This window comes from Pleurodeles waltl, chromosome 7 (genome assembly GCF_031143425.1).
Source record: "Pleurodeles waltl isolate 20211129_DDA chromosome 7, aPleWal1.hap1.20221129, whole genome shotgun sequence".
Taxonomy (NCBI): domain Eukaryota; kingdom Metazoa; phylum Chordata; class Amphibia; order Caudata; family Salamandridae; genus Pleurodeles; species Pleurodeles waltl.
This window is the reverse complement of record NC_090446.1, coordinates 1,254,855,675-1,254,881,529: the sequence shown is the minus strand read 5'-3', so window position 1 is coordinate 1,254,881,529 and position 25,855 is coordinate 1,254,855,675. Positions and strand designations below refer to the sequence as shown.

The 25,855-nt window shown below is 46.3% G+C and overlaps 1 protein-coding gene across 5 annotated transcripts in view; it reads left to right on the top strand.

The window, feature by feature from the left end:
- LOC138246140 (myosin-16-like) overlaps positions 1–25,855 on the top strand; it is an 838,653-nt gene that overhangs the window by 611,285 nt on the left and 201,513 nt on the right. For all 5 annotated transcript variants that reach the window (XM_069200412.1, XM_069200413.1, XM_069200414.1 and 2 more), the window contains one exon: positions 24,734–24,861. In XM_069200412.1, coding sequence (XP_069056513.1) covers positions 24,734–24,861 — 128 coding nt within the window. The remainder of the gene's footprint in view (positions 1–24,733; positions 24,862–25,855) is intronic.

Here is a 25,855-nt window from a genome sequence, read left to right as displayed (position 1 = left end):
TGCATGAAAAATCCTGTTGCACGGTGTTAGAAACCCGCGCTGCGCGGCGTTTGCGTCATTATCAGCAGCCACAAGTGGGTGTTGCACATCATTTCTCCAGCCACGATGCGTCGATCTCCCAGCTGTAGTGTGGTCAGTTTTACGTATCCTTTGCGCATTAGCTTCAGGCTTTAGAGCCTTTGTGCACTTTGCTCTAGATGCTTTTATTCGGCTTCGTACTGTTATTTTTCAAATAGCCAGTTCTACGGTCTTGTTTTATTTTTTATATCACACTGTTTAGCCTACTTCAGCACTGGAGTTCTCGATAACACATTCCTGTTCACTCTGTTCTTCAGTCAAGGATAAAGTCTGGTACATTGCCGATAGACGTGGTAGGAGTTTAGTCTTTGGCATTCCTGCGTAGGGACATTTTGTGATCACGCTGACATGTTAGTTATAAAAACACTTCCTTGTCCCAATACACGCAAGAGGGAGATTCCGACCAGGGAACCACAACTAGACGCTGACTGCCTCGTTGCAGATGCTGAACCAGATCACAGGCCTTTGCTCAGGTATGAGGGCTGATGTCTCCCCAGGGATTCAGAAAGGCAAGTTAGAAGCTTAACATGCTGTGCTCGAAATAGAACTAGCTGAGAGAGAGTAGAAATTGTTAAACACCATGATAGCGTTGTTCTTACGTTTCACTCTCCTCATGACTATTTCAATCCTACTGTGTTGTATGGTTCTGGTTATTGCGGCTCACGCCTTAATATCTAAAATGCAGTCGTTTTATTAAAACAATATATATAAAACGTATACTGCCTTTGTCATTTGTATATGGGATCATACTGTAAATAAGAGAGTTGGTTTGGATCAGAGTGACCACGACTTCCCTGAGAAGTTCCAAAGATGTCATGCGCTCGGCTGCCCAATCATCTCTTCCCCTTGGGAGAAATGAGGCACTGCTAGTTAGCCATAGCAAAACCGGGTTTATGGTGACAGAGGTCCTTCCAAGTGGGTCCGACTCAGTCCCCCACACCGTGAACGACCCTGCTGCCTAGAAATCCAGTAGTCTCATTTAGGATAATGAGAGCCCACGCGACATGGCGCCGCCAACGATTGGTCTGGCTCTAATTTTTGGGTCCGGCTGACTCTCTCGGTCTCATATATATATTGACTCCTCGGTTCCGTAAGCGGAGACGTCCGTGGGGCTGAGGATTTCCGCCGCCACGGGATAGGTGCATCCTATTACTTAGGGGTTGGTTGTTCAAGCTTGAACTTTGAAAGGAAAACCCCGATATTGGTGTGCCTTCTCTGTCCTAGTGCTATTTATATAAATGGCGAATCCCCAGTTAGTGAATATAGCGCTTAAATGCGCCAACCGCTCACAGGACATCTGATAGCACATGGTCTGATGATCCAGGGGGGTCCGGTCACTTTTGTGGTGGACGCCCATGCAGCCTATAGAACAGAACTTTTTTATTCTTGGGTCGTATTTCCAGCAGCTGATGGGGGCACAAATACTTTTCACGAATACACTATTGCGAATGTCCCTGGACAATACAGGGCTTATGCATACTTAGAGATACCTTTATCTTATCAAGAACACCATAATTGGCTTTATGGCGCCCTCCCACACACAGTAGCACAGGTTAGGTTAGGTCCACTGAGTAATGATGGTCCGACCTGGCCTTTATTGGCTACATACACACCATATTCGGCGGTTGCTAATTTGGCAGTGGCTGATGTTCGTCGTTTATATGTTGACCTAGCTACCACATACAGAAGACTGGTTCAGTTTGTGATGCAGACTTTAAATACTAATGCAGCGCGTGCTGCTCCGGCACACCCACAGGCGGTGGTTCCGGGTCTCAATCCGGCCACTGTACACTCAGTTATGGGTAGGGCTCCGGCTAAACGTGAGGAGACTCCATTTTGGCTGGCACAAAAAATTAATACGCTGGAAGCAGTATTTCCCCATACAGGACCTCAGGATAAACATAGAATATTGACAATGTGTTTGCCGTATGGCATGGTTCCCACAGTGGACCATTGTAATACCTGGGGCACGGTGTTTGCCGCGCTCTACACAACAGCACACGGTACTCTGACACTGGCTAATCTACCGGAAGTGCTTAAACAGATTCAAGATGAATATGGGGCTGCCCCGGCCTTAGATTTGGGGATGCAGCTCATGGGCAATTTTGCCGCAGTTTTGTCTATTATTTTGAGTAATCTCAAAGGAGAGGCAGTAGCGCTGGCAGTGCGTATGCGTCTTTGTGACGTTCCGCAACCTAATCAGGAGCGGGAACTGCCGAGAATAATAGCAGAAACATATTCAAGTATCGGTCGTGATAGCCTAGGGGCTAGACCGCAAAAACCCCAATTACAGGGTAAAAATAATAAAGATAATGCTAAATAACAGCAGCCTGAGGGTACTAAGAAGCACTGGGAGAAGAAACAACAGACACCTAAAAAAGATGAGGGGCAGTCTCCGCAACCGGAGACCCGGCAGAATAGGTATAATCTCAGGACTAGGGATAATTTGAAAACGCCTGATCGCTATCAATATACTGATACACGCCAATCTCGTTCCTTTCAGGACTCCTCGGACAAGAGAAGTGAGAGAGGTGGGCGGTCAGAGCGGAGAACTGAGTACGTGAAACCAAGACAGGAATCACAATGCTCAACAGAGGTTTCTACTAAACAGGAAGAGAAACCGCTCCAACAAAAGCAACAATTTAAAAAGAAGAAAGTGGCAGCAGTCTCAATTAGACATGCCGCTCAAGAAGAGAGTTCTCTTGAAGAACAAGACATGGGCGTTAGCACTGTTAGACAGCGCGGCAGAGGTCACAATAGTTCGCCGGAGTCTTCTAGAGCATCTGGAGGTGAAAGCAACTGATGACTTCATACAAGTCGAAACGGCAGATATGCGTGTCTCTGATCCCGATAGAGTATATAAAGTAACTTTGCAATTAGAAGGGGACATTGACCGCATTGTACAAGCCGTCTTTTCGGACCATATGGTGAAATTGTATGACGTTTTGCTGGCCGAACAAGATTGGCCGCCTGACTTTGTTCGCGACTGTCCAGTTGGGGAGGAGGTTATTGCACCTTCATTCTCACCACTTGTTCCGGGAGAATTAGCAGAGTCCTATAGTAAATCATGGGCTCTAGCACAGGCCCCCGCTCTATATAGAAATCATGTGGGGTGGGATAGACAATCACCTTATCATGTAATTCCGATAAAAGGCGAACCTCAGCCGCAGCCGCAACATTCTATAAATTTGAAGCAAGGGCATCGGTAAGGAAAATTCTTACACAGTTGGAGTACCAGGGAGTAATTGAACCCTGTTTCTCGCCGATGAATAATCCCTTATTTCCAGTTTCTAAACCGGACCATTCATATAGGATAGTGGTGGATTACAGACATTTAAATGGACATACATGCACATATGCAATACAGAATTCACACAGCGCAGCGGTCATGAATAATATAGTGCGTAAGAAATACAAAACAACATTAGACATCTCAAATGGATTCTTCTGCCAAAATATAGCACCCGAGAGTTGGGACTATACCAGTTTCAGTGCGTTTGGCTCACAAAAAAAGTTTTGTCGTCTGCCTTAGGGGTATAAGAATAGGCCAGGACTATTTTCGGCTCGTGTAACTGAAATTCTGCACGAGTTGGACCCTGAAGCATTATCATATGTAGATGATATATATCTGACGGATGATGAATTACTGCAACATCTAAGACCAGTAGCACGCATTGTTGTGGGATTTGCTGAAATTGACTACAAGTTTAATTTTAAAAAATCGAAGATTGCCTTCCTCAGCGTCATTTTCCTGGGATATGAGTTGTCGAATGAGGGCAAGAGCTTAGCGCCGCATTTTTGGGAGAAATGTGCTCGATTGCAGCCTCCTAATTCGGTTCGGAAGCTCCAGTCATTGTTGGGGTTTCTGAATTTTGGCAGAACTTACATTCCTGATTATGCTACACGTATCAAACCCTTATACGAGTTGATTCGTCCGAATTTTTCGAGTAGATTTTGGACGACTGAGCATACACATATTCTTCGAGATTTGCAAACTGATCTCTTAACAGTAAAGCATTTACACACACGGGACAATAAAACGCATCTGGTCATCAGGGTTATACCTGGTGCCATTGGATTTACGTATGTCACCTTTAATGAGGGTGAGACAGTCCCGATAGCATACAAATCTCACTTGTATTCGGCTGCAGAACAACGTTTTGCACAAACAGTGAAAATTCTCACTGCAGTACAGATGGCTGTTATTAAAGAACGACCTCTTGCCCAGGGCCAACGCATCATTGTAGTTTCCCCAATTTCAGCCTTGGAGGCTGTTACAAAAGCGAGTGTTCCTAATTCGAAAGCTTTACACCCGCGATGGATACAATGGGCTACGTCTTTGACAGCCACTGATGTAGATTACATATTTGACCATAAGCTGCAGACTCAAGACTTTCTTCAATATGAAATGGAGTACCCAGTTCCTGCTGGCACATTGCCTATTGACCAATATCAGGTGGTCATGTATACTGATGGCTCTGCGCAACCAGCGGTTGGGACTAGAAAACAGTATTCTGCTGCATGTGCGGTGGTGAGCGGCACTATGGTGGGGGATGTGTTCTGCCCCCGACATACTTATACACAGACCTTGGGAGATTGTACGGCACAGTTGGCTGAGCTGAAAGCTCTATTGTTAGCATTGGAACACGCAGATCCGGCGATACTTACCTTGCTGGTCTGTGACTCCTACTACTGTGTTCAGTCTTTCAATGAATATTTACACTACTGGAGGTTGAATGGGTTCAGAGATTCCAAAGGCAACACCATTAAACACAAATTGCTGTGGGGGAAGGTTGCGAATCTGAAAGAAACGCTTCCTAAAGTCCATGTTGTACATACACTTGGGCACCAGCGCGTTGGAATACACATTGCTGGGAATACTTTGGCTGATGAAGCCGCAAAATCGGCAGTGACAGTTGCCACTGTGGCGGCTGTGACTTGTTCGAGTTCCAAACCAGACACAGAGATTTCGGCTGCCATAAAAGCTACGGCTGATGGCGCGCCATTTCCTAAAGGATTCCCTTCTAAATATAGTTACTGCATGGGTAGTATGCTAAACGCTGTAGTTAAAATCCCAGGCGTTGGTGTACATGAAATGCCCAATAAATTCGAGAGACCTCGATTAATATCTGCAGCGCATGAAGGGGCGGCATCTGCACATACTGGTGTGGCTGCCACGATTTCACTCTTACAGGCTCGTTACTGGTGGCCCGGTCTCTATAAAGAGACGAAGCAGTATGTCCTTTGTTGTGACATCTGTCAACAAATTAAAGTTTCCACGGCTAGACGCCCGCAGCAGACGCCCCTTCTGATATCAAGTAAGCCTTTACAGTGTGTGTACTTGGATCATTGTGGTCCGCTGTCACCAGATAGTGCATACAAATATATATTGGTTGCTGTAGATTCGTGCTCCAGATTTGTGTGGGTCTGGCCACAGCGCTCTTCTGACGCACGGACTGTTGTTAAAGATTTGCGCATCTTTGGGGGTCCAACTCCAATTCTCGTCTCCATTTCATCCCGAGGGAAATTCTGTTGTTGAGCGTTTAAATCGTGATTTAAAGCAATCCTTAACGGCCAGAGTTATAGGTACGGGTCGTAGTTGGCTAGCACACCTGAATGGAGTACAGAGAGCACTTTATAACTTGCCTAGAAGGTCCCTGGGTGGTCGTACTTCATATGAGTGCCTGTTTGGAACACAAATGTATGTTCCTGATCTAGATGGTCCTGGTGTGGAGATGGCAGAGACGCCCTTTGACATAAATGATCGTGTCACTGTTTTGCAGGATTTACAACAATTCCATGAAGATAACTCTTCTGCAAGTGCTGCCTCCACAGGAATTAAGGATGAGCCAGTAACGCCTACTGGTTGGATTCCAGGATTGGGGATCTTGTGCGTGAAAAGGTTGCAGTAAAGAAAGAATTTGGTCCTTCTTACCGGGTGCCTGTCCGTGTGTTGGGGATTAACGGCACGAGAACTGTAATTTTGCTGCCGCTGCACTGGGCCAAGGGAAATCAATTTGTTTCGATTGATAATGTCAAGTTTCAACATGTGGCCGATTCTGCACAGCACACCAAGAGGGACACCCAGTAGTTCCGGAATCCCTCTCACTACTGGGGAAGAGGTCCCGCTGCAGGTGATTTGCACCAATGCTATTTCCTCTCCGAGCTTGGGGAGGGTGGAAGCTGATCTTGCGATTGTTCCACAGACGGCGATTAATTTGGAATCTTTTGATCAAGTTGCTGTACGTTCTAATGATATTACTGAACATGTGGTTTATAGCGTGCCGAGGCGAGAGCCACCATCTGCTTCTTTGTTTACGGTTGCACCTTTTGCAAGAACTGCCTCTGGCTGCTTCAACGACACTGATGATACCGTGTCAGACTCCACATCCTCTCTATCTTCAGCCCGGGGTCCACGTAAGCTGCTGTGTTGGCTTAAACAAACATATTTTGTTTTTCCTTGGAACTATGTGTGGCTTTTTATGACTGTACTGACTATTTTTTTGTGGTTGGGATTTGTGGTTACTTTTTTTTTGGTAATACATGGTCATTTTCTTCCTGAACGCACTGACATTGAGCACGTGGAGACAGTGTTGAAACCACATTCTTCATCTCATATGGTTCGAAGAGACTTGTCCTATGTGAACATTTCTGCAGTACCGATTCCGGATGGGATTGTGTGGGATATAGTAATGTTTGATATATATGGTCCCACTGAATTGATTCAAATACCGTATGTTCTCAAGTTATCAATGAATGATATCGTTATACCAGGCATTGTTTCTGATGATTGGGATATGAAGACAGTAGATTGTATGCTGACTGAATTGCAATATTATACTGTCTATGACGATGAAGATGCTTACCTATTTAGAGATAATCATGGTGACATGTTTTGCTACAATTATTATGGACACCACTTTATTCATAAAGCTAGTAGCCCTAAGTCGATATTTGAGTATATGCAATGGGAACATTGCCCGACTCCTCCACAGGGGAGTTCTAAAACGTATTATGATAAATTTGCATATTTTTCTGGGCATAATCAACAGAATGCTAAGTCTTATTATTTTAAAGTTACTCCGTCTACTAATAAGCAAATGTTATTGACCAATACTAAATTACTGTATTCAAATTTGTTTGTATCTAAACTTTCGGTTGAGGGGTATGAATATTGGTCCAAGACTGTTGACTTGAAAAGTGTCTGGGGAACGAAAAATTGGCAAATGCGAGGCAGGGACACTTTATTTAGGGCATGTATTATTCCTGTCCAAATGATTTTCCTCAGTGACACTGTGCAACAGACTAGCTGTTTGGGCTTAGCAACGATTGGGAATTTGAATTTGCATGGTATACCTGTCCCTTCCAAATTGAACGATAGGCAGCGATATGTTAATGCTACGTTTAGTGAGTTTACACACTGGGTCCAGAATGGTACGCTTAACACTTCATTGATACATCCGGGCGAGTGGTTGTTATGGCCCATAGACACTAATGGGTGTCATCAGCATTTTGTCACCTCTTCAGGGGGGTTCAGGACTAGTAGGGCAGACCCTCGCTACATATCACCAGAACATGTTGATATCATTACTACATACAGCGTGGGGAAGCTTTGTCAGCAATGGTTGAAGTCATCCACGCTGGATGCAGTTAAGTCACATCTCACGTTACTGTCTAATGATACTGACTTACAAGATTTTTTGTCAGGACCACGAATGCCGCAGAAGAGGCCTTTTCTATATGAAGTATATAATGAGATTTGGAAGCTTTCACAAGAGGCAGTGGCCCGTTTGAGACAAATTGATCAGGAAAATCTGATACAGGCTTTGTCTGTTGTGGATAATGGGATACATACCCTTTCAGACCGTGTTTATACAATTGACAACATCGTTTCTTCTGCTATAGACATTATTAAATTGGATATCTCTTCTTTATATCATGGGCAGAGTCAGACACGGTCCATCATGCAGCTGGGTTGGACTCTACAGACCTTGAAGGCAGGTCGCGTTCCATGGCAGCACATTCGTGCCAGGGAAATATTTATTTCCTTTAATTTGACTCGTCAACAACAGCTGATGGCTAAAAAGGAAGCGACATATGTTATGTTAAATATTGAAAAATTGGAGAAACTGCCTTTTACGGTTACTGAGATTCCGTCAGCTGAGTGGTTGATTCATGGGGTTATTAATTTGCCTATCTCCACTCTGCAATTTACTTCTTGTTTAAAGCACATTCCGGTGGGTAGATATGAACGGTTGGGAGACAGTTACATACACGAGGTGTGGGAGCTTCCCTTTCTGTACAGATGTATTAATGGTTTGAGGGAGGTTTTTCTTAGCGGTAGCGAATGCGAAACTTCTGTCAGCCATTCCATGGTTTGTAAACAGCTGTCCATGCACGGGGCATGTAATGCCTCGATTGCTAACTTAGCTTGTTATCTGAAGGGAGTTCCAGTCCCAGTAATTAAAAACACTTTCCAGGTGCTTTCTAACGGCAGTTACGTTATTCTTAACAGTAAGCGCTGTTGTGGCATGCGTGCCAGAATAGTTTACGTAGTCGTTGTCACCAAGGCCGTTACGTGCTGCGGGAATGTGTTGTTTCCCCCCACTCAAATTAGGGAGGTAGCGGACATCTGGCCTCATATTGCTACTTCCAAGGTAAATTTCGACAAGTTGAGTCGACTAAAGGCTCTATTGTTTTAAAAGCATGTGGCCCTTACATCTGCTAGCGAGACCTACGCACTTCAAGTGGCAAGGTCATCTGCGGAAATACAGTCCCTTTTGAATACTAACTTTCCGAGTCACTTTGGTGAACTCGTGGGACGTATATTTAATGCGTCCAGCACAGCTGGAATTGCACATTTTTTCAAAGCCGTTGGTGTTGGTTTTGCTCACACCTTCTCTTCAATATTCGGTTTAATACCTTCGGCTATTCACTCTATTTTCGGAAGCATTTTTGGGGGTTTCCCGATTACTTTGGCTTTATTGGCTGGGGTTTTGTTGTTGCTGCTGTTCTTCCGTAATGGCTGTTCCGCCGCGACGAGATCCCATATTGGCGCTCCCATCAGAGCAGCTGTGTCGTGAACGCATGATGCAGCATTTTGGAGCGACACTCCTGGGACAATTGGAGTGTGACTGGTCTCTGACATTCCGGCCAGTTTTGGATTGTGTGCAACCCCTGTTTCGGTGCCTTTGGTGCTCGTTTGAACATGCACTGGCTCTCTGTCTCTCACTGCAGCGCCCCTTAGTGGTCGATACTGATCTGTTGATGTTCCCGATTAGGGCTCATTCCTAGACTTGTGCACTACGGTTGCGTTTGCTTCGTGAGGCAGTTTATGAGATTCCCTTCCTGGAGGAAGATGGTGTTGTCTCATTCATAGGCCCTGCACGGGGTGCCGCCCTGGATGATTTTGGGGCTTTGGAACACACCTGCTCCATGATACTTTTTGGCGTGGATCTTCCGATATTGACATATGTCGAGGTGGAGGAACTGCTGCTTTCTATTGCTTCTGTCTGACAATTGGATTATTTTTTGATGACATACAAATTGGCATTATGTTGGATTTGGTTTTATCGTCACATGCTTCCCAAATTTATGACTTTGTTGTCCTCTGATCTTGTCGAAATATCTGTATTATTTTAATCTGGGGCATACTTTTATGTTATTGAACCACTTGCTATCGACAAGGGGAGGGTGTAGTGTGGTCACTTTTACGTATCCTTTGCGCATTAGCTTCAGGCTTTAGGCCTTTGTGCATTTTGCCCTGGATGTATTTTATTCCTTTGCTCGCAGCTTAGAGCCTTTGTGCACTTTGCTCTAGATGCTTTTATTCGGCTTCGTACTGTTATTTTTCAAATAGCCAGTTCTACGGTCTTGTTTTATTTTTCATATCACACTGTTTAGCCTACTTCAGCACTGGAGTTCTCCATAACACATTCCTGTTCACTCTGTGCTTCAGTCAAGGATAAAGTCTGGTACATTGCCGATAGACGTGGTAGGAGTTTAGTCTTTGGCATTCCTGCGTAGGGACATTTTGTGATCACACTGACATGTTCGTTATAAAAACACTTTCTTGTCCCAAAACACGCAAGAGGGAGATTCCGACCAGGGAACCACAACTAGACGCTGACTGCCTCGTTGCAGATGCTGAACCAGATCACAGGCCTTTGCTCAGGTATGAGGGCTGATGTCTCCCCAGGGATTCAGAAAGGCAAGTTAGAAGCTTAACATGCTGTGTTCGAAATAGAACTAGCTGAGAGAGTGTAGAAATTGTTAAACACCATGATAGCGTTGTTCTTATGTTTCTCTCTCCTCGTGACTATTTCAATCCTAATGTGTTGTATCAAATCAAATCAAATCATTAACATTTATAAAGCGCGCTACTCACCCGTGCGGGTCTCAAGGCGCTAGGGGGGAAAGGGGGGGTTATCGCTGCTCGAACAGCCAAGTCTTTAGGAGTCTCCGGAAAGCGGAGTGGTCCTGGGTGGTCCTGAGGCTGGTGGGGAGGGAGTTCCAGGTCTTGGCCGCCAGGAAGGAGAAAGATCTCCCACCCGCCGTGGAGCGGCGGGTGCGAGGGACGGCAGCAAGTGCGAGGCCAGCGGAGCGGAGGGGGCGGGTGGGGACGTAGAAGCTGAGGCGTCTGTTGAGGTATTCCGGTCCCTTGTTGTGGAGGGCTTTGTGTGCGTGGGTGAGAAGACGGAAGGTGATCCTTTTGCTGACTGGGAGCCAATGCAGGTGTCTCAGGTGTGCGGAGATGTGGCTGTTGCGGGGTACGTCGAGGATGAGGCAGGCCGAGGCGTTTTGGATGCATTGCAGGCGGTTTTGGAGTTTGGCTGTGGTCCCGGCGTAGAGGGTGTTGCCGTAGTCCAGGCGGCTCGTGACGAGGGCGTGGGTCACGGTTTTTCTGGTGTCGGCGGGGATCCAGCGGAAGATCTTACGGAGCATGCGGAGAGTGAGGAAGCAGGCGGAGGACACGGCGTTGACTTGCTTGGTCATGGTGAGAAGAGGGTCCAAGATGAAGCCGAGGTTGCGGGCGTGGTCTGCGGGGGTCGGTGCGGTGCCGAGGGCCGTGGGCCACCAGGAGTCGTCCCAGGCGGACGGGGTGTTGCCGAGGATGAGGACTTCCGTTTTTTCAGAGTTCAGCTTTAGGCGGCTGAGCCTCATCCAATCTGCGACGTCCTTCATACCCTCTTGTAGGTTGGTCTTGGCGCTGGCGGGGTCCTTGGTGAGGGAGAGTACAAGTTGGGTGTCGTCGGCGTAGGAGGTGATGATGATGTCGTGCTTGCGTACGATGTCGGCGAGGGGGCTCATGTAGACATTGAAGAGTGTCGGGCTGAGCGATGAGCCTTGAGGTACGCCGCAGATGATCTTGGTGGGTTCTGAGCGGAACGGAGGGAGGTAAACTCTTTGGGAGCGGTTAGCGAGGAAGGAGGCGATCCAGTCCAGGGCCTGGCCTTGGATCCCGGTGGAGCGTAGGCGGGTGATTAGGGTGCGGTGACAGACGGTGTCAAAGGCAGCCGGGAGGTCGAGGAGAATGAGGGCGACTGTTTCACCGTTGTCCATCAGGGTTCTTATGTCGTCTGTGACTGAGATGAGGGCGGTTTCCGTGCTGTGGTTGGTTCGGAATCCGGTTTGTGAAGGGTCGAGCAGGTTGTTGTCTTCCAGGAAGGTGGTCAGCTGTTTGTTGACGGTCTTTTCTATTACCTTGGCTGGGAAAGGTAGAAGAGAGATGGGGCGGAAGTTTTTCAGGTCGCTTGGGTCAGCCGTAGGTTTCTTTAGTAGGGCGTTGACTTCAGCGTGCTTCCAGCATTCGGGGAAGGTAGCAGAAGAAAAAGAAGAGTTGATGACGGTCTGGAGGTGCGGGGCGATGATGTCGTCGGCTTTGTTAAAGATGAAGTGCGGGCAGGGGTCCGAAGGGGCGCCGGAGTGGATAGAGTTCATGATGGATTTGGTTTCTTCCGTGTTGATGTGGGTCCAGTTGTTGAGGGTGATGTCCGGGGAAGCGGGTTCAGTGGTGTATGGTTGGGTCTGGTGTCCGAAGCTGTCGTGGAGGTCGCTGATCTTGCGATGGAAGAAAGTGGCGAGGGATTCGCACAAATCCTGTGAGGGCGTGACGGCGTTGGCGCTGGTGCTGGGGTTGGAGAACTCTTTGACGATGCTGAAGAGTTCTCTGCTGTTGTGGCTGTTTTTGTCTAGTCTGTCGGTGAAAAAGTTCCTTTTGGCAGTGCGGATCAGGTGGTGGTGTTCGCGTGTAGCGTTCTTGAGGGCGGTCATGTTGTCAGCGGTGTGGTCCTTGCGCCAGGCCTTCTCAAGGGCACGACAAGTTTTCTTTGATTCTTTGAGGGTGTCAGAGAACCAGAGAGGTTTTTTGGTGTTGGTCTGTCGATGCGTGCGTTTGAGGGGAGCAAGGTTGTCAGCGCAGTTGGAGATCCAGTTTGTGAGGTTGAGAGCTGCGTCGTTGGGGTCGGTGGTGAGGGTGGGTTGGTTGGCGGCGAGAGCGGAGAAGAGTTGCTCTTCAGGGATCTTGTTCCACTGTCGATGAGGGATGGGTTGAGTGCGGAGGTGGGAGGTCTCGCGTCGGAATGTGAAGTGGACGCAGCTGTGGTCGGTCCAGTGTAGGGCAGAGGTGTGGCTGAAGAAGACGTATTTGCTTGCGGAGAAGATAGGGTCGAGCGTGTGTCCGGCGATGTGGGTGGCGGTGTTCACCAGTTGTTTGAGGCCGAGGTTGGCGAGGTTGTCGAGCAGGGTGGTGGTGTTGGGGTCGTTGTTTTGTTCCAGATGGAAGTTGAGGTCGCCTAGGAGGATGTAGTCCGGTGAGGCGAGGGCGTGCGGGGAGATGAAGTCGGCGATGGCGTCGCTGAAAGAGGCGCGAGGTCCGGGAGGACGGTAGACGAGGGATCCTCTGAGGGTGGTCCTTGGGTCGGTGCGAATCTGAAAATGCAGGTGTTCAGCGGCGAGGGGGGGGTCTTCGGTGGAGGTGGTGACGCTGATGGAGTCTTTGAAGATGATGGCGACACCTCCTCCTACTTGGTTGGTGCGGTCTTTTCTGGAGATCTTGTAGCCTTCGGGGATGGCGGTAGCGATGTCTGGAGCAGAGGAGGCGTTCATCCATGTCTCCGTGATGAAGGCGACGTCCGGGGCTGTGGAGTCCAGGAGGTCCCAAAGTTCAACGGCGTGCTTGTGGACGGAACGAGCGTTGATCAGGATGCACTTGAGGTGGTTGATGGCGCGTGGGCTTGTGGTCGTGGTAGTTGCGTGGTGGAAGATGCGTTTGCAGGAGTTGCAGGCGATGGGTCCATGGGTGCGTTTGGGGTGAGCTAGGAAGCAGGTTTTGGAGCGCCCTGGGTTGAGGGCGTGGAGGGTGGTGGGGTCGTAGCGGATCAGCGGGGCTTGGGGGAGCTGGGGACCAGGGGTAGTGGCGCTGGGCGCGGGCCAGGCGCGGACGGGCTCAGACGGGCTTGCCTCTGCGCGCGCCTCCGGCGCGCCAGCGGCGTGCCCGCTGCGCGCGCCCGCTGCGCCGTCGCGCAGCGGCCGCCATAAGAGGTAGGAGGGGGGGGGAGGGGTCAGCTGGGGGCGAATGGGAGCTGGGGGGCGGGGGCGTGCAGGAGCTTGCGGCCTGGAAAGCAAAAAGGGGGTGGGGGGACAGGTAGAGTGAGAGGAGCTGGGGGAGGGGGTTTAGGGTGGAGGAGGGTGAGTGTTAGGAGGTTTGGAGATTAGGGAGAGAGATAGGAGTAGGGTTGTGAAGATAGGGGAGGGGGGGTTGTAGAGGTGGGTGAGGGAGAGAGGTAGAGTGAGAGGATAGGGAGATAGGTAGTAGAGGGGGTGGCGGGAGGGGGGGAGAGATAGAGAAATAGATAGAGAAAATAGATAGAGAAGTCGATAGATAGGGAAATAGATAGATAGACAGATAGGTAGGTAGGAGGAGGTGGAGAGTGGGGGAGTTAGATAGTGAGATAGGGAGCTAGAGAGATAGGAAGATAGGAGGAGTGAGGGAGGTAGATAGCGAACGGGTTAGCTAGGGGTGAGAGAGGGGGAGGCGAGTGAGGGAGGGGGATGAGGAAGGAGCAGGAGGGCAGGCTCGGGGGAAGAAGACGGAGGAGGTAGAAGAGCCGAAGACAGGAGAACAGAAGACAGAAGAACAGAAGACAGAAGAACAGAAGACCGGAAGAGCAGAAGACAGAAGAACAGAAGAACAGAAGACCGGAAGAGCAGAAGACAGAAGAACAGAAGAACAGAGAAGAACAGAGAAGAACAGAGAAGAACACAGAAGAACCGAGAAGAAGAAACACAGAAGCACCGAGAAGAACAGAGAAGAAGAACACGGAAAACCGGAAGAACACAGAAGAACAGAAGGGAAGAACAGAAGAGAAGAACAGAAGAACACAGAAGAAGATTGCAGAGGGGGGGCGAGGAGGAAGAGACAGAGAGGAGGAAAAGAAGCAGGAGCAGGAGAGAAGGTGAGTGGCGCGGGGCAGGGCGAGGGGCTGGGAGGAGGGGGGTACTTACAGTTAGGTGGGTCTCAGGAACACAGGAACTCGGGAACTTGGAGGAGCTGCAGCGGCAGGGGGAGCGACCTACCCTTGGGTCAAGGGTCGCTACCACTGTCGCGCAGCGGCCGCCATAAGAGGTAGGAGGGGGGGGGAGGGGTCAGCTGGGGGCGAATGGGAGCTGGGGGGCAGGGGCGTGCAGGAGGTCGCGGCGGGAAAGCGCGAGGGAGGGGGGGGGACAGGTAGAGTGAGAGGAGCTGGGGGAGGGGGTTTAGGGTGGAGGAGGGTGAGTGTTAGGAGGTTTGGAGATTAGGGAGAGAGATAGGAGTAGGGTTGTGAAGATAGGGGAGGGGGGGTTGTAGAGGTGGGTGAGGGAGAGAGGTAGAGTGAGAGGATAGGGAGATAGGTAGTAGAGGGGGTGGCGGGAGGGGGGGAGAGATAGAGAAATAGATAGAGAAAATAGATAGAGAAGTCGATAGATAGGGAAATAGATAGATAGACAGATAGGTAGGTAGGAGGAGGTGGAGAGTGGGGGAGTTAGATAGTGAGATAGGGAGCTAGAGTGTATGGTTCTGGTTATTGCGGCTCACGCCTTAATATCTAAAATGCAGTTGTTTTATTAAAAAATATATATAAAACTTATACTGCCTTTGTCATTTGTATATGGGATCATACTGTAAATGAGAGAGTTGGTTTGGATCTGAGTGACCACGACTTCCCTGAGAAGTTCCAAAGATGTCATGCGCTCGGCTGCCCAATCATCTCTTCCCCTTGGGAGAAATGAGGCACTGCCAGTTAGCCGGAGCAAAACTGGGTTTAGGGTGACAGAGGTCCTTCCAAGTGGGTCCGACTCAGTCCCCCACACTGTGAACGACCCTGCTGCCTAGAAATCTAGTAGTCTAATTTAGGATAATGAGAGCCCACGTGACAAGCAGCCACAAGTGGGTGTTGCACATCATTTCTCCAGCCACGATGCGTCGATCTCCCAGCTGCAAGGCAGGTGGAGCATCGATTTTAGCTGTGAAGCGTGTGGTGCGTTGTTTATCAGCTGTGTTGCAGATGGTGCATCAAAAATTTCACTGCACTGTGTTCTGTGTGTGGATTTTCAGTTCTTGTCTGCCAACTTCATCTTTCAAGTGCCCAGGGACTGGATAGGACACCACTTGGCAGGGCAGGAGTCTCAGCATGGAGTCCAGATGTTAGCAGAGGAGGTCTTTGATGGCCCTGAGACTTCAAAACAGGAGGCAAGCTCAGCTCAAGCCCTTAGAGATTCTTCGCTAGCAGGAATATACCACAAAGTCCAGTCTTTGTCCCCTTTCACAGGCAGAAGCAGTAACTGCAGGATAGCCCAACAAAGTAGAGTCACAGGCAGGGGCAGCACACTTCCTCAGCTCTTTGGTTCTTCTCCTTCATAGAGGTTCCTCTTGGTTCCAGAAGTGATCTAAGTTTCAGGGGTTTTGAGTCCAGTACTTATACCCCTTTCTGCCTTTGAAGTAGGCCTACTTCAAAGAAAAGTCTCTGTTAGTCACAAGATCCTGCCTTGCCCAGGCCAGGCCCCAGACACACGCAAGGGGGTTGGAGACTGCATTGTGAGCGGGCAGGCACAGCTCATTTAGGTTTAAGTGACCACTCCTCCCTCCACTCTAACACGGATGGCTCTTCAGGATATGCAGGCTACACCCCAGCCCCCTTTGTCTCACTGTCTAGAGGGGATTCACAAACAGCCCAACTGTCAAACTGAACCAGACAGGTAATCCATAAGCAGGCATAGTCACAGAATGGCTTAAGCAAGAAAATGCCTACTTACTAAAAGTGACATTTTCAAACTAACAATCTAAAAAACAACTTCACTAAAAAACTTTTTTTAAAATTGTGAGTTCAGAGACCCCCAACCTCCATATTTCTATCGGCTCTCAAAGGGAATCTGCACCTGAATTACATTTAAAGGCAGTCCCAATGTTAACCTATGGGAGAGGTAGGCCTTGCAACAGTGAAGACTGAATTTAGCAGTATTTCACTGTTAGGATGTATCACACATCAGTACATGTCCCACCTTTAACATACGCTGCACCCTGCCCATTGGGCTACCTAAGGCCTACCTTAGGGGTGCCTTACATGTATAAAAAGGGAAGGTTTAGGCCTGGCAAGCGTGTACACTAGCCAAGTCGAATTGGCAGCTTAAAACTGCACACAAAGACACTGCAGGGGCAGGTCTAAGTCATGTTTACAGGGTTACTAATGTGGGTGGCGCAACCAGTGCTGCAGGCCCACTAGTAGCATTTGATTTACAGGCCCTGGGCACCTCTAGTGCACTTTACGAGAGATTTACTAGTAAATCAAATATGCCAATCATGGATAAGCCAATTCACACATACATTTTACATAGGAGCACTTGCATTTTAGAACTGGTTATCAAAAACAGAGTCCAGCACACATCAACAACCTGGGAAGCAGAGGCAAAACGTTAGGGGAGACCATGTCAAGGATGCCAAGCCTGACATTGGGGAAAACTGTTTACAGATATTTTGATGAAAGTCCATACAAGTCCTTATAAACAAGACAATGGATTCCTTTAATGAGAGTAAGTAGAAGGATGTCATTGCCTGCATGCATGGTGATATGGTTTTGAGTTGGGAAGTGATGCTCTGCACTCTTTTCAGTTTTGTGAATGTCTTGCCTGGGAACCATGTGTAGGCACTATCATGTTATTCCTTATGAGCTATTAGCACTAGCAGGACAATTGAGGGTTTGTGTAAGAAAGTTAAGTTAGACATTGTTTGGTCCAGGTAAAATATTCAGTAATTTAAACCTGAGCTGAACCCATGGTAGCACAGTGAAAAACCCTGTACAGCATTTAGAAGTACCAAAAAAGTTTGAAAGTCAAAAACAGAACTTAATTAAAATCTTACACCAATGTGTAACAAAACAGAAAAAAACAATAAGCAAATTGACACCACAACAACAACAAATGTTGCTCCAATTCAAAATGTATTGTTGAGAGGCAAATGACTCTTGAAATACAACAAAATGGGTCCCAAAATAAAGCAGAAGCTCAGCCAACAGGTGTTTCGCCCCACAGGCACATACGCCAGGGCTTTCTCAAGGCTGAAAAAGAGAAGCGACATAAGACTGGGAGTTATAGTTTAATTATATTAAAAGGGTTTATGAAGAAAAAAACACCGAAAAATGGAAACTCAGTGTCCGTGAGGAGGGTCGTGTATCTCAAAACATAATTCTTCATTCCAAGAAAAGCTTTTCCCTAGTGATTGGTGATGCAAAAAAGTGAAACTTTCGCCCTGGCGTATGCGCCTGTGGGGCGAAACACATGTTGGCTGAGCGTCTGCTTTATTTTGGGACCCATTTTGTTGTATTTCAACCAGGAGTCATTTGCCTCTCAACAATAAAACTCGAATTGGAGCAACAAAGTTTCTTCTTGCAGTCCCTTTCATGAACTTTACTGAATTCAAGGCAATCAGACACCAAAAATATCACTCATGTAGTGGGACCTTACCTTATTTTCAGTAGTGTATTTCTCTTGGAGGACTAGGGTCCATGTGCTCTGGTTTAAGCTCCCACGTTTTGCTCTATGAAATGGCATTTTAATACAGGAAGTTTCTGGCTTGGGCCCTTTTCCTTGGAGTAACAACAACAAATGTAGTAAGGGGAAAAGATTTAAGAGAAGAGGCACCAATAAAAAGTAAAGCACCAATCAGTGATCACTGTTCACGGGTGACCAAGACTTAGACACAATTTCAGGCTGACTACAATGGAGTGCTGATCGAATACGCCATGCCATGCAAGTTTGTCCCAGCCTAAGATTTGACCTTAGATTAAGACTTTAGTCTTAGGATTTAGGGGCTTATTACTAGTCTGGCGGTCACAAGACCGCCATACTTGCGGTGGCGGTCAGACCACCGTGGCTGTGGTGGTCCAACCACCACGTCACAAGGTTGGCGTGCAGACCTGCAACCTACCACCATCACCACCAGGATCAAAGGTCCAGATGAGATGATGGCGGTCCTGGTTGTAATCAGCCAGGGCAACGCTGAACTCAGTGCCACCCTACTGATTACAACCTTGTTCTCCACTAGCCTTTTCATGGTGGTTCCATCACCATGAAAAGGCTAGTGGAAAACAAGTGATGGGGTCCCCCTGCCCAGCACCCTTTAAGTGCTTACTGTCTGCTGTGCAGACAGTGTGCATTTCAAGGGTGCTGGTGCACCCTGCATGATGCAGCACTGCTGCAGGCTCAGTTATAAGTCGGGAACAATGCTGCTACACCTTCCCCCCTGGGCTGACCAGTGGAAACCTTGGTTTCCGCGGCTCAGCCCAGTGGGAAAGTTGTAATAGGCCAGTGGGGAGACTACAGCGGTCTCCTCATTGGGAGCTTGGCGGACGGATGTTTCCATCCCCCAAACTCCTAATGACACCCTTAGTCTAAAATTGAACTTGAAATCCTCTTGTGTGGCAAGCCTGTGGGCTGTTTCCGATGCAAGTTCCATGACACCAGATACATTGTCACCGAAGGGCCACTGAAATAGCTTTGCTGCTATGGATAAGCTCCAAGCAGGAGAACTCATTTCTTTAGGCCCGCGAATGTGTGCCTTATTTGGATCTGCTCAGGCGGTTGGTCTCTATCCTCCGATAGCTGGAAGTCCCACTCCTTTTTGGAGATTATAGGAGAAGTCTAGTTAGAAACATCCACAGGTTTCAAGACCTCAGGGACAGCTGCTAGGGGTCAGGACTCACTCCAGGAGAGACCACCAGTGTGGTCCAGACCAAGGCCAGTTGCAACTGGTCAGGTGGCATGTCAAGAAAAAGGCCTTTTGCAGCTTGTGCACCTAGGAGCAGGTGTATCTCTTCAGGTATCCTCACAAATCTCAAATAGCAGGTGCAGTTTTTTCCTGTTCTTCGATAAGTCTAGAAAGTCCAGAAAATGTTGGCAGAAGGATGTCTTGGTGTGGCAGATTTATGGGTTCTACTATCTAGTAGGAGGCAATGATTCCTGGCTCCTCTCCTCCCAATAGGGTAAATGTTACCTGCTGCAACCCTACCTACTTTTCCAGCAGTTCCTGCTTGCCCCACTGCAAAGAAATCCCACAGTGCATCTTATTCCTAAAATCCAAGATATGGAAACCCTTTGGTCTTAGTGCAGCACCTGTGTGCCTGCCCAGAGATGTAGCAAGGAAAATGAAGATCACCTTAATATGTGGCCACTCGAAACTGGTTCTGGGAGAAGTCTCCTGCCCACTGAGTTTGGAGCCAGTTAGGCTGGGGGAACAAAGGTTTGTCTTCCTTAGATTGAACCTTGCATTTATTTCTGAAAGGGCAGGCCTTTTACAATTTAAGGAAGTTCCTGGGTCGACCCTAACTTATCTTCATACAAGAGGAAGAAATAATGCATCCCTATACCCACTGGTATAGCCTCTGCTGGTCTCCTCACCATAGCAACAACAGCAAGGCCCTCATCCCCATCAATCCTCCCCGCTGGTGCACATGGACGTGACCATGGCAATATGGCCCTGTGAAGTTGACATGGGCAGGATGGCAGCATTCACCGGCAGCATCTAAAACCTAGCAATACAATTTAATAATGTGGGTGACCATGCAATAAGGGGCATTTGTGACAGTTTATTTGAGGTGAAATAGGGGCAGGATTTCACTTAGCAGATAGTGGTTGTGCAAATCTATTTGGTGACACTACTTACTTTTCTATGTAAGATGGGGAATCCCTAAAATTCTTGCAATTCAGACAAAGGCACCAATTATGGGTCTGCCGGTCCTAGGACAGCCAGACTCGTGATGGCAGTCCCCTTTAGGATACTAGATACCGATGGGCTGACAGCAGGCTGGTTGTAATCAGCCAGGGCGATGCTGAAGTCAGTGCTGCCCTGCTGATTACAACCTTGTTCTCCGCCAGCCTTTTCATGGCGGTTCCACTGCCATGGAAAGGTTGGAGGAGAACAAGTGCAGGGGGCCACAGGAGGGCTGCTGCAGTGCAGGTGTCCTCTACTGTGCAGACAATGTGCATTTCAAGGGAGCTGGTGCCCCCTGCGTGCTCAGTATTCCAGCTGGCTCTATTATGAGGGTGGGAAGTTAATTAAGTAATAATTAATTAATTAACAATTCATTTTTGCTTTCAAATATGTACATTATGCAAAACGTACTTTTTAAGTAATATTGTAGGTGCCGTCTTCTAGGTTTGTAGATATCGGGGGTGGAGCTAATGAATCACTAAACTGGATAATTATTATACATTATTTGAAGTTAATTATTTTAATGAAGAGTAAATTGATTATTATTTTTTATTACACATACATTTATTTTACTTAATAATTTTTAAACTGAGCTTAATATTTTTTTTAATTCATGGTGTTACTTATTTATGTGATGTGTTTGAAGTGAAGTATAGTAAAATTAACCTCTTTGCAATTTGATACTTTCCTTACTGTTGCGCGTAGTGGGAATAGAAAATTTCAGTCCTCTGAAATACAACGCTTTCCCTACTGCTGCACAGATTGGGGTGGGAATAGAACATTGCACCCCTCTGAAATCCAACACTTTTCCTACTGTTGCACAGACTGGAGTGGGAATAGTAAATGTCACACCTCTGAACTCCAACACTTTTTCTATTGCTGCACAGACTGGAGTGGGAATAGTTAAGTTCATCCTTTCGAAATCCAACGCTTTCCTCTACTGTTGCACAGACTGGAGTGGGTACAGTTATATTTAATATTCTTCAACATCAAGTTGTTTTAATAATGCTGCTTAAATAGAGTTTGTAGCATTGATTGTGTTATTTTATGTATTTAACATTATGGGCTTCATTTGGAGTTCGGCGGAAGGGAAGACCTTTCTGCCGAACTCCAGTGTGGCGGTGACCTCCCCACTGGACCCATTACGAGTTTCCCACTAGGCTGACTGGTGGAAACCAAAGTTTCCTCTCAGCAGCCTAGCAGGAAACAGTAAATAGCATTGTCTCCAGCTTGAAATAAAGCTGGGGCCAATGCTGTTGCCTGCAGGGTGCACCAGTACCCTCGCAATGTTCATTGTCTGCACGGCAGACAGTGAACATTGTGAGGATGCTGGGCAGGGGGACCCCTGCACTGCCCAAGCCAATTGCATGGGCAGTGTAAGGGCCTGCCTGTGGACACCTACACCTGTTCTCTGGTAGCCTTTTCATGGTGGTAAAACCACCATGAAAAGGCTGGTGGAGACTGAGGTTGTAATCAGCAGGACGGCTCTGAATTTACTTGTACAAAACCATAGAAATTCAGCAGTTATACTTAGAGTTCTTTTAAGTAACTATAACTTACGCCCTAAGGGAAATATAACTTGCGCCCTTGCCATGCACAGTTTTCTTATCAACAATTTTATTGCAAATGTTGCAGTGATAATATCAAAGATCCCATACAAGAGCTCATAAATTATATAATATGTGGAATTAGCTGTGCATGGTGAAGGTGCAAGTTATAGTTATGTTAGGGTGCGAGTTATAGTTACTTGAAAAAACTCTAAGTATAACTGCTGAATTTCTATGGTTTTGTACCAGTAAATTCAGGGCCTATCTATAAAGTCCCTGTGATCTTTTTTTTTTCTTCGAATTTCAATGATTATTTAATGTAAAGCAATATTAATTACTATATGTTATTCCAAACGCCGCCGCGCACGGACTTCGGCCGTGCGTGGTGAGGATTGGTGGCAAAGCCTAGCCCTTATAACCACCCAACACCACGCACGTTCTTTGAATGTGGGCAGCACAGGCTGGCCACAAGGCCTGTCTCTTTCAGTGGATCTGTGAGTGGGTGTGTGAGTGTTTGAGTGGGTCTGAAAGTGGGTGTGTGATTCTGAGTGGGTGGGAGTGGGTGCATGAGTGTCTGAGTGGGTGCATGATGGACGCATGAGTCTCTGAGTGAATGTATTAGTATATGAATGAATCTGTGGTTTTTCTTTCAAAGTTTTGCATATTGGTGAATAATTTGCAAAAATGTGCTAATTTTCACGAATATTGCACATGGTGACACAAAATTATTTTAAACCCATAATTTGCACCTAAGACACAGCTTTATCACACCCTTGGGTTCAGGGTACCTTCACCCTGACGCCTTATACCACTTTCAATTTGGATTTTCACCCCGGGGACCGTGTCCAGTGAAATAAAATGGTGGACACAACTTAATAGTCAGGTTGTGGTCAGCCAATTACAACGCTTCTTTTCACATGTGTATTCGTGAAACATTCAAAGATTTTGCAGATTATTTGTGAATTATTCACAGCCAGAGATATACAAATGTATTTTCCCTTTAACGTCTCAAAAACTACTGAACAGATTCACACCAAATAAGCAAAAGTGTAATCTGCATTCCGACAGCTAGCTTTCTGCCACATTTGGTGCAGTTTCGTCCACTGGTTCGGCCTGTAGTCGTGTCAAAAGAATCCTATGGAAGTTAACATGGAAAACACAATGTTTTCTGAGCCCTCTTTTCATTGGCCCCTGCCTGACAGATCACCCTGAAACTTTCCATAGGCAACAAGAATCATGGCAACCCTTTTTTTTAAAACATTTCCTGAAGATTCGTCAAACAGTGCCAATGATATAGGCAAGTCAAAAAACACTTTTCCTATGGAAACATGGTCCTAGCTATAGCTACCTACTGGGGACCGCCAGTAGGTTTTACATATATATACATATATCTATATATATGTATATATAGATATATAGATATATATAGATAGATATATACCCACACACAACATATAAATATTCTAACTTAATTAAGAAAACTATTTATTTTACATTAAAATATGTTTAATAGTTTAAATGTATTTGTATTCATTTGTATGAATAACTCTATCTCTCTCTCTCTCTCTCTTTATATATCAATAACAAAATCATCACACCCTAAAACAAAGGGCATGCTCATATCAATCCTTCTGTTTTGCCAACAGTGTTTAATAATCAAAACAGACTTCCCCCGGTGCATTTTGGCTGTAGCCTTAATCACAGCAAGAGAGAGAGGAAGATGTTCATTTTATTCATTTAGCAATATAAAAAAGGAATATATTGTAAAATAAATATTTCGTTAATTATGTTACACTACATAGTTATTTAAATGTAGGCGATATAAATGTCTGCATATCTATATTACAAACTTGATATTTTGTCTTTTTTGCACGATATTAGTGTCAATGATAGTTTTTTTCCCCATTATTGTTGTACTTATCAATATAAATATATGATCACAATGTCATGGTAAACTATATTTTGCCTCGATATTTTTGACAATAGAAATGGTTCAGCATAATATTGTGTCAGTGATCCGTTTGGGTATCAACTCCTTTGGAGTTTTAAATGACTGGTGGGATATTGTAGAGTCCTAAAATCTGTGAAGCCAAGGTATTTATAGGAAATACTCTAAAACTGTCCCTTGCAGCTGTTGCAGTGAGCTGGCTTTGCTGTGGTTATTTATATCTGATTAGACAGTACACACCTACCTAGTCTTACGGTAGAAATGAGTAGAGTATTAATGGGCAACACTGGTGGAACTACAGACTGCATTGCCTGGCCCCACCACCTTGAAGAAATATTGAAATGTCTTACAAAGCTCTTGAATCATCTTCGGCCTGAACCCAAACTTGTGCTTCACAAGGTCAGCTGGACCGAATGTTTCCTGGTCTGCATCATGAGAAGTTCAACATCTGTTGTGCTCCCATCCCCACTCTAGGTGCCATGATTTCACTTTGATTAACCATATCACACGCCACTACAATCGGGGTGCTCTTTTTGTTCAAAGACTTTGTTGTTTCTTATACAGTCAACTAAGAGACTGATGCCTGCAGATTGTGCTATGGATGGCTAGTTACGGTTCCAATGAATTATTCCCAAACTATTTTTAGCATCACCTTTGCAAAAATATGGGCATTTGTAGTTTTACATATTAGTCTTTAGAAAATAAGATTAATACAATCTAGGTAAATACAAAAGTGTATGTAAAACATGTATACAGCATATATGTCTTTATATATGTGTGTGTGTGTACACACATATATATATATATATATATATATATATATATATATATATATATATATATATATATATATATATATATATTATACACACACTGCATTGCATTTGCAGTGATCTCTAATAACTTATTTAATTTCAGCTGAAAATAATGAGCTTACTCGTCAAGTAGAAGACAAGGAAAATAGAACAATTCAGCTAAATAGAACAAAGATGCTAATGACTTCTCAGATGGAAGATGTTAAAAAACAGTTGGAAGAAGAAACCAAGGTAAACTATATTTCTACTAAGCAGTACTTATTTTCTATATTGGAAAACAGTAATCATTTTTTCCATTTTCAGATTGTGTACCTTGTTAATAATAGGCAAATGTTACTAGTGCTATTGATGTACTTATTTGTTGAGATGTCAATTAACCTGAATCCCCTCTTGGTAACCAGGCACGTTGGCCTTTATTTTGACTTTCACAGGAGGCACTATTAGCCTCACCTTCCTACAGTCGCCCTTGCACATGCAATCACTCCTACCCAATTTGGAAACCAGAGGTGGTAGAGCATCCTCCACACTACATTTAATATGACTTATAGCTATAACCAGTGGTTTAACTTGCTACCTTATTTATATGTGAATGGAAGGCCTGGTGGGTGAAGGTAAAAACCTGCCACTTCCACAACCTGATGACTGACAGAGACTCCTCCTCCTCTTCTCCACTAAACTGAGCAACCTTTTGACATGCCCGTATTGTCTGAACACAAATATGTCTTTGGCTAGGACTTATTCCCAGTGGTTCTGCTATCCCAGGGAGAAGGCTTGGAAGGGTGCATTCCCCTTCAGTCCAGTTCTCTACTTATTGCACCATCATAAAGACTATGGGCTTAATTACGAGTGCGGTGGTCCTCGGACTACCACACTATCGGTGGTTGTCAAAGCGCTGCGGTTGTGGCAGTCCGACTGCCACATTACGAGGTTTGCGGGCAGCCCCATCAATCTACTGCTGTCTCAACCGGGATCTGACATCCTGGAATCAGCCATGGCGGAGCTAAACTCAGCGCCACCCTGCTGATTACAACCTGGTTCTCTGCCAGCCTTCTCAAGGTGGTTTCACCACCATGAAAAGGCCTGTGGCATGGGCACTGCAAGGGTCCCCCTACACAGCACTCTCATATTGTGCACTGTCTGCTGTGCAAACTGTGCGAATTATGAAGATGTTGATGCCCCCTGTGGGCGGCATCGTTGTCTCCGGCTCGATTATGGGCCAGCGACA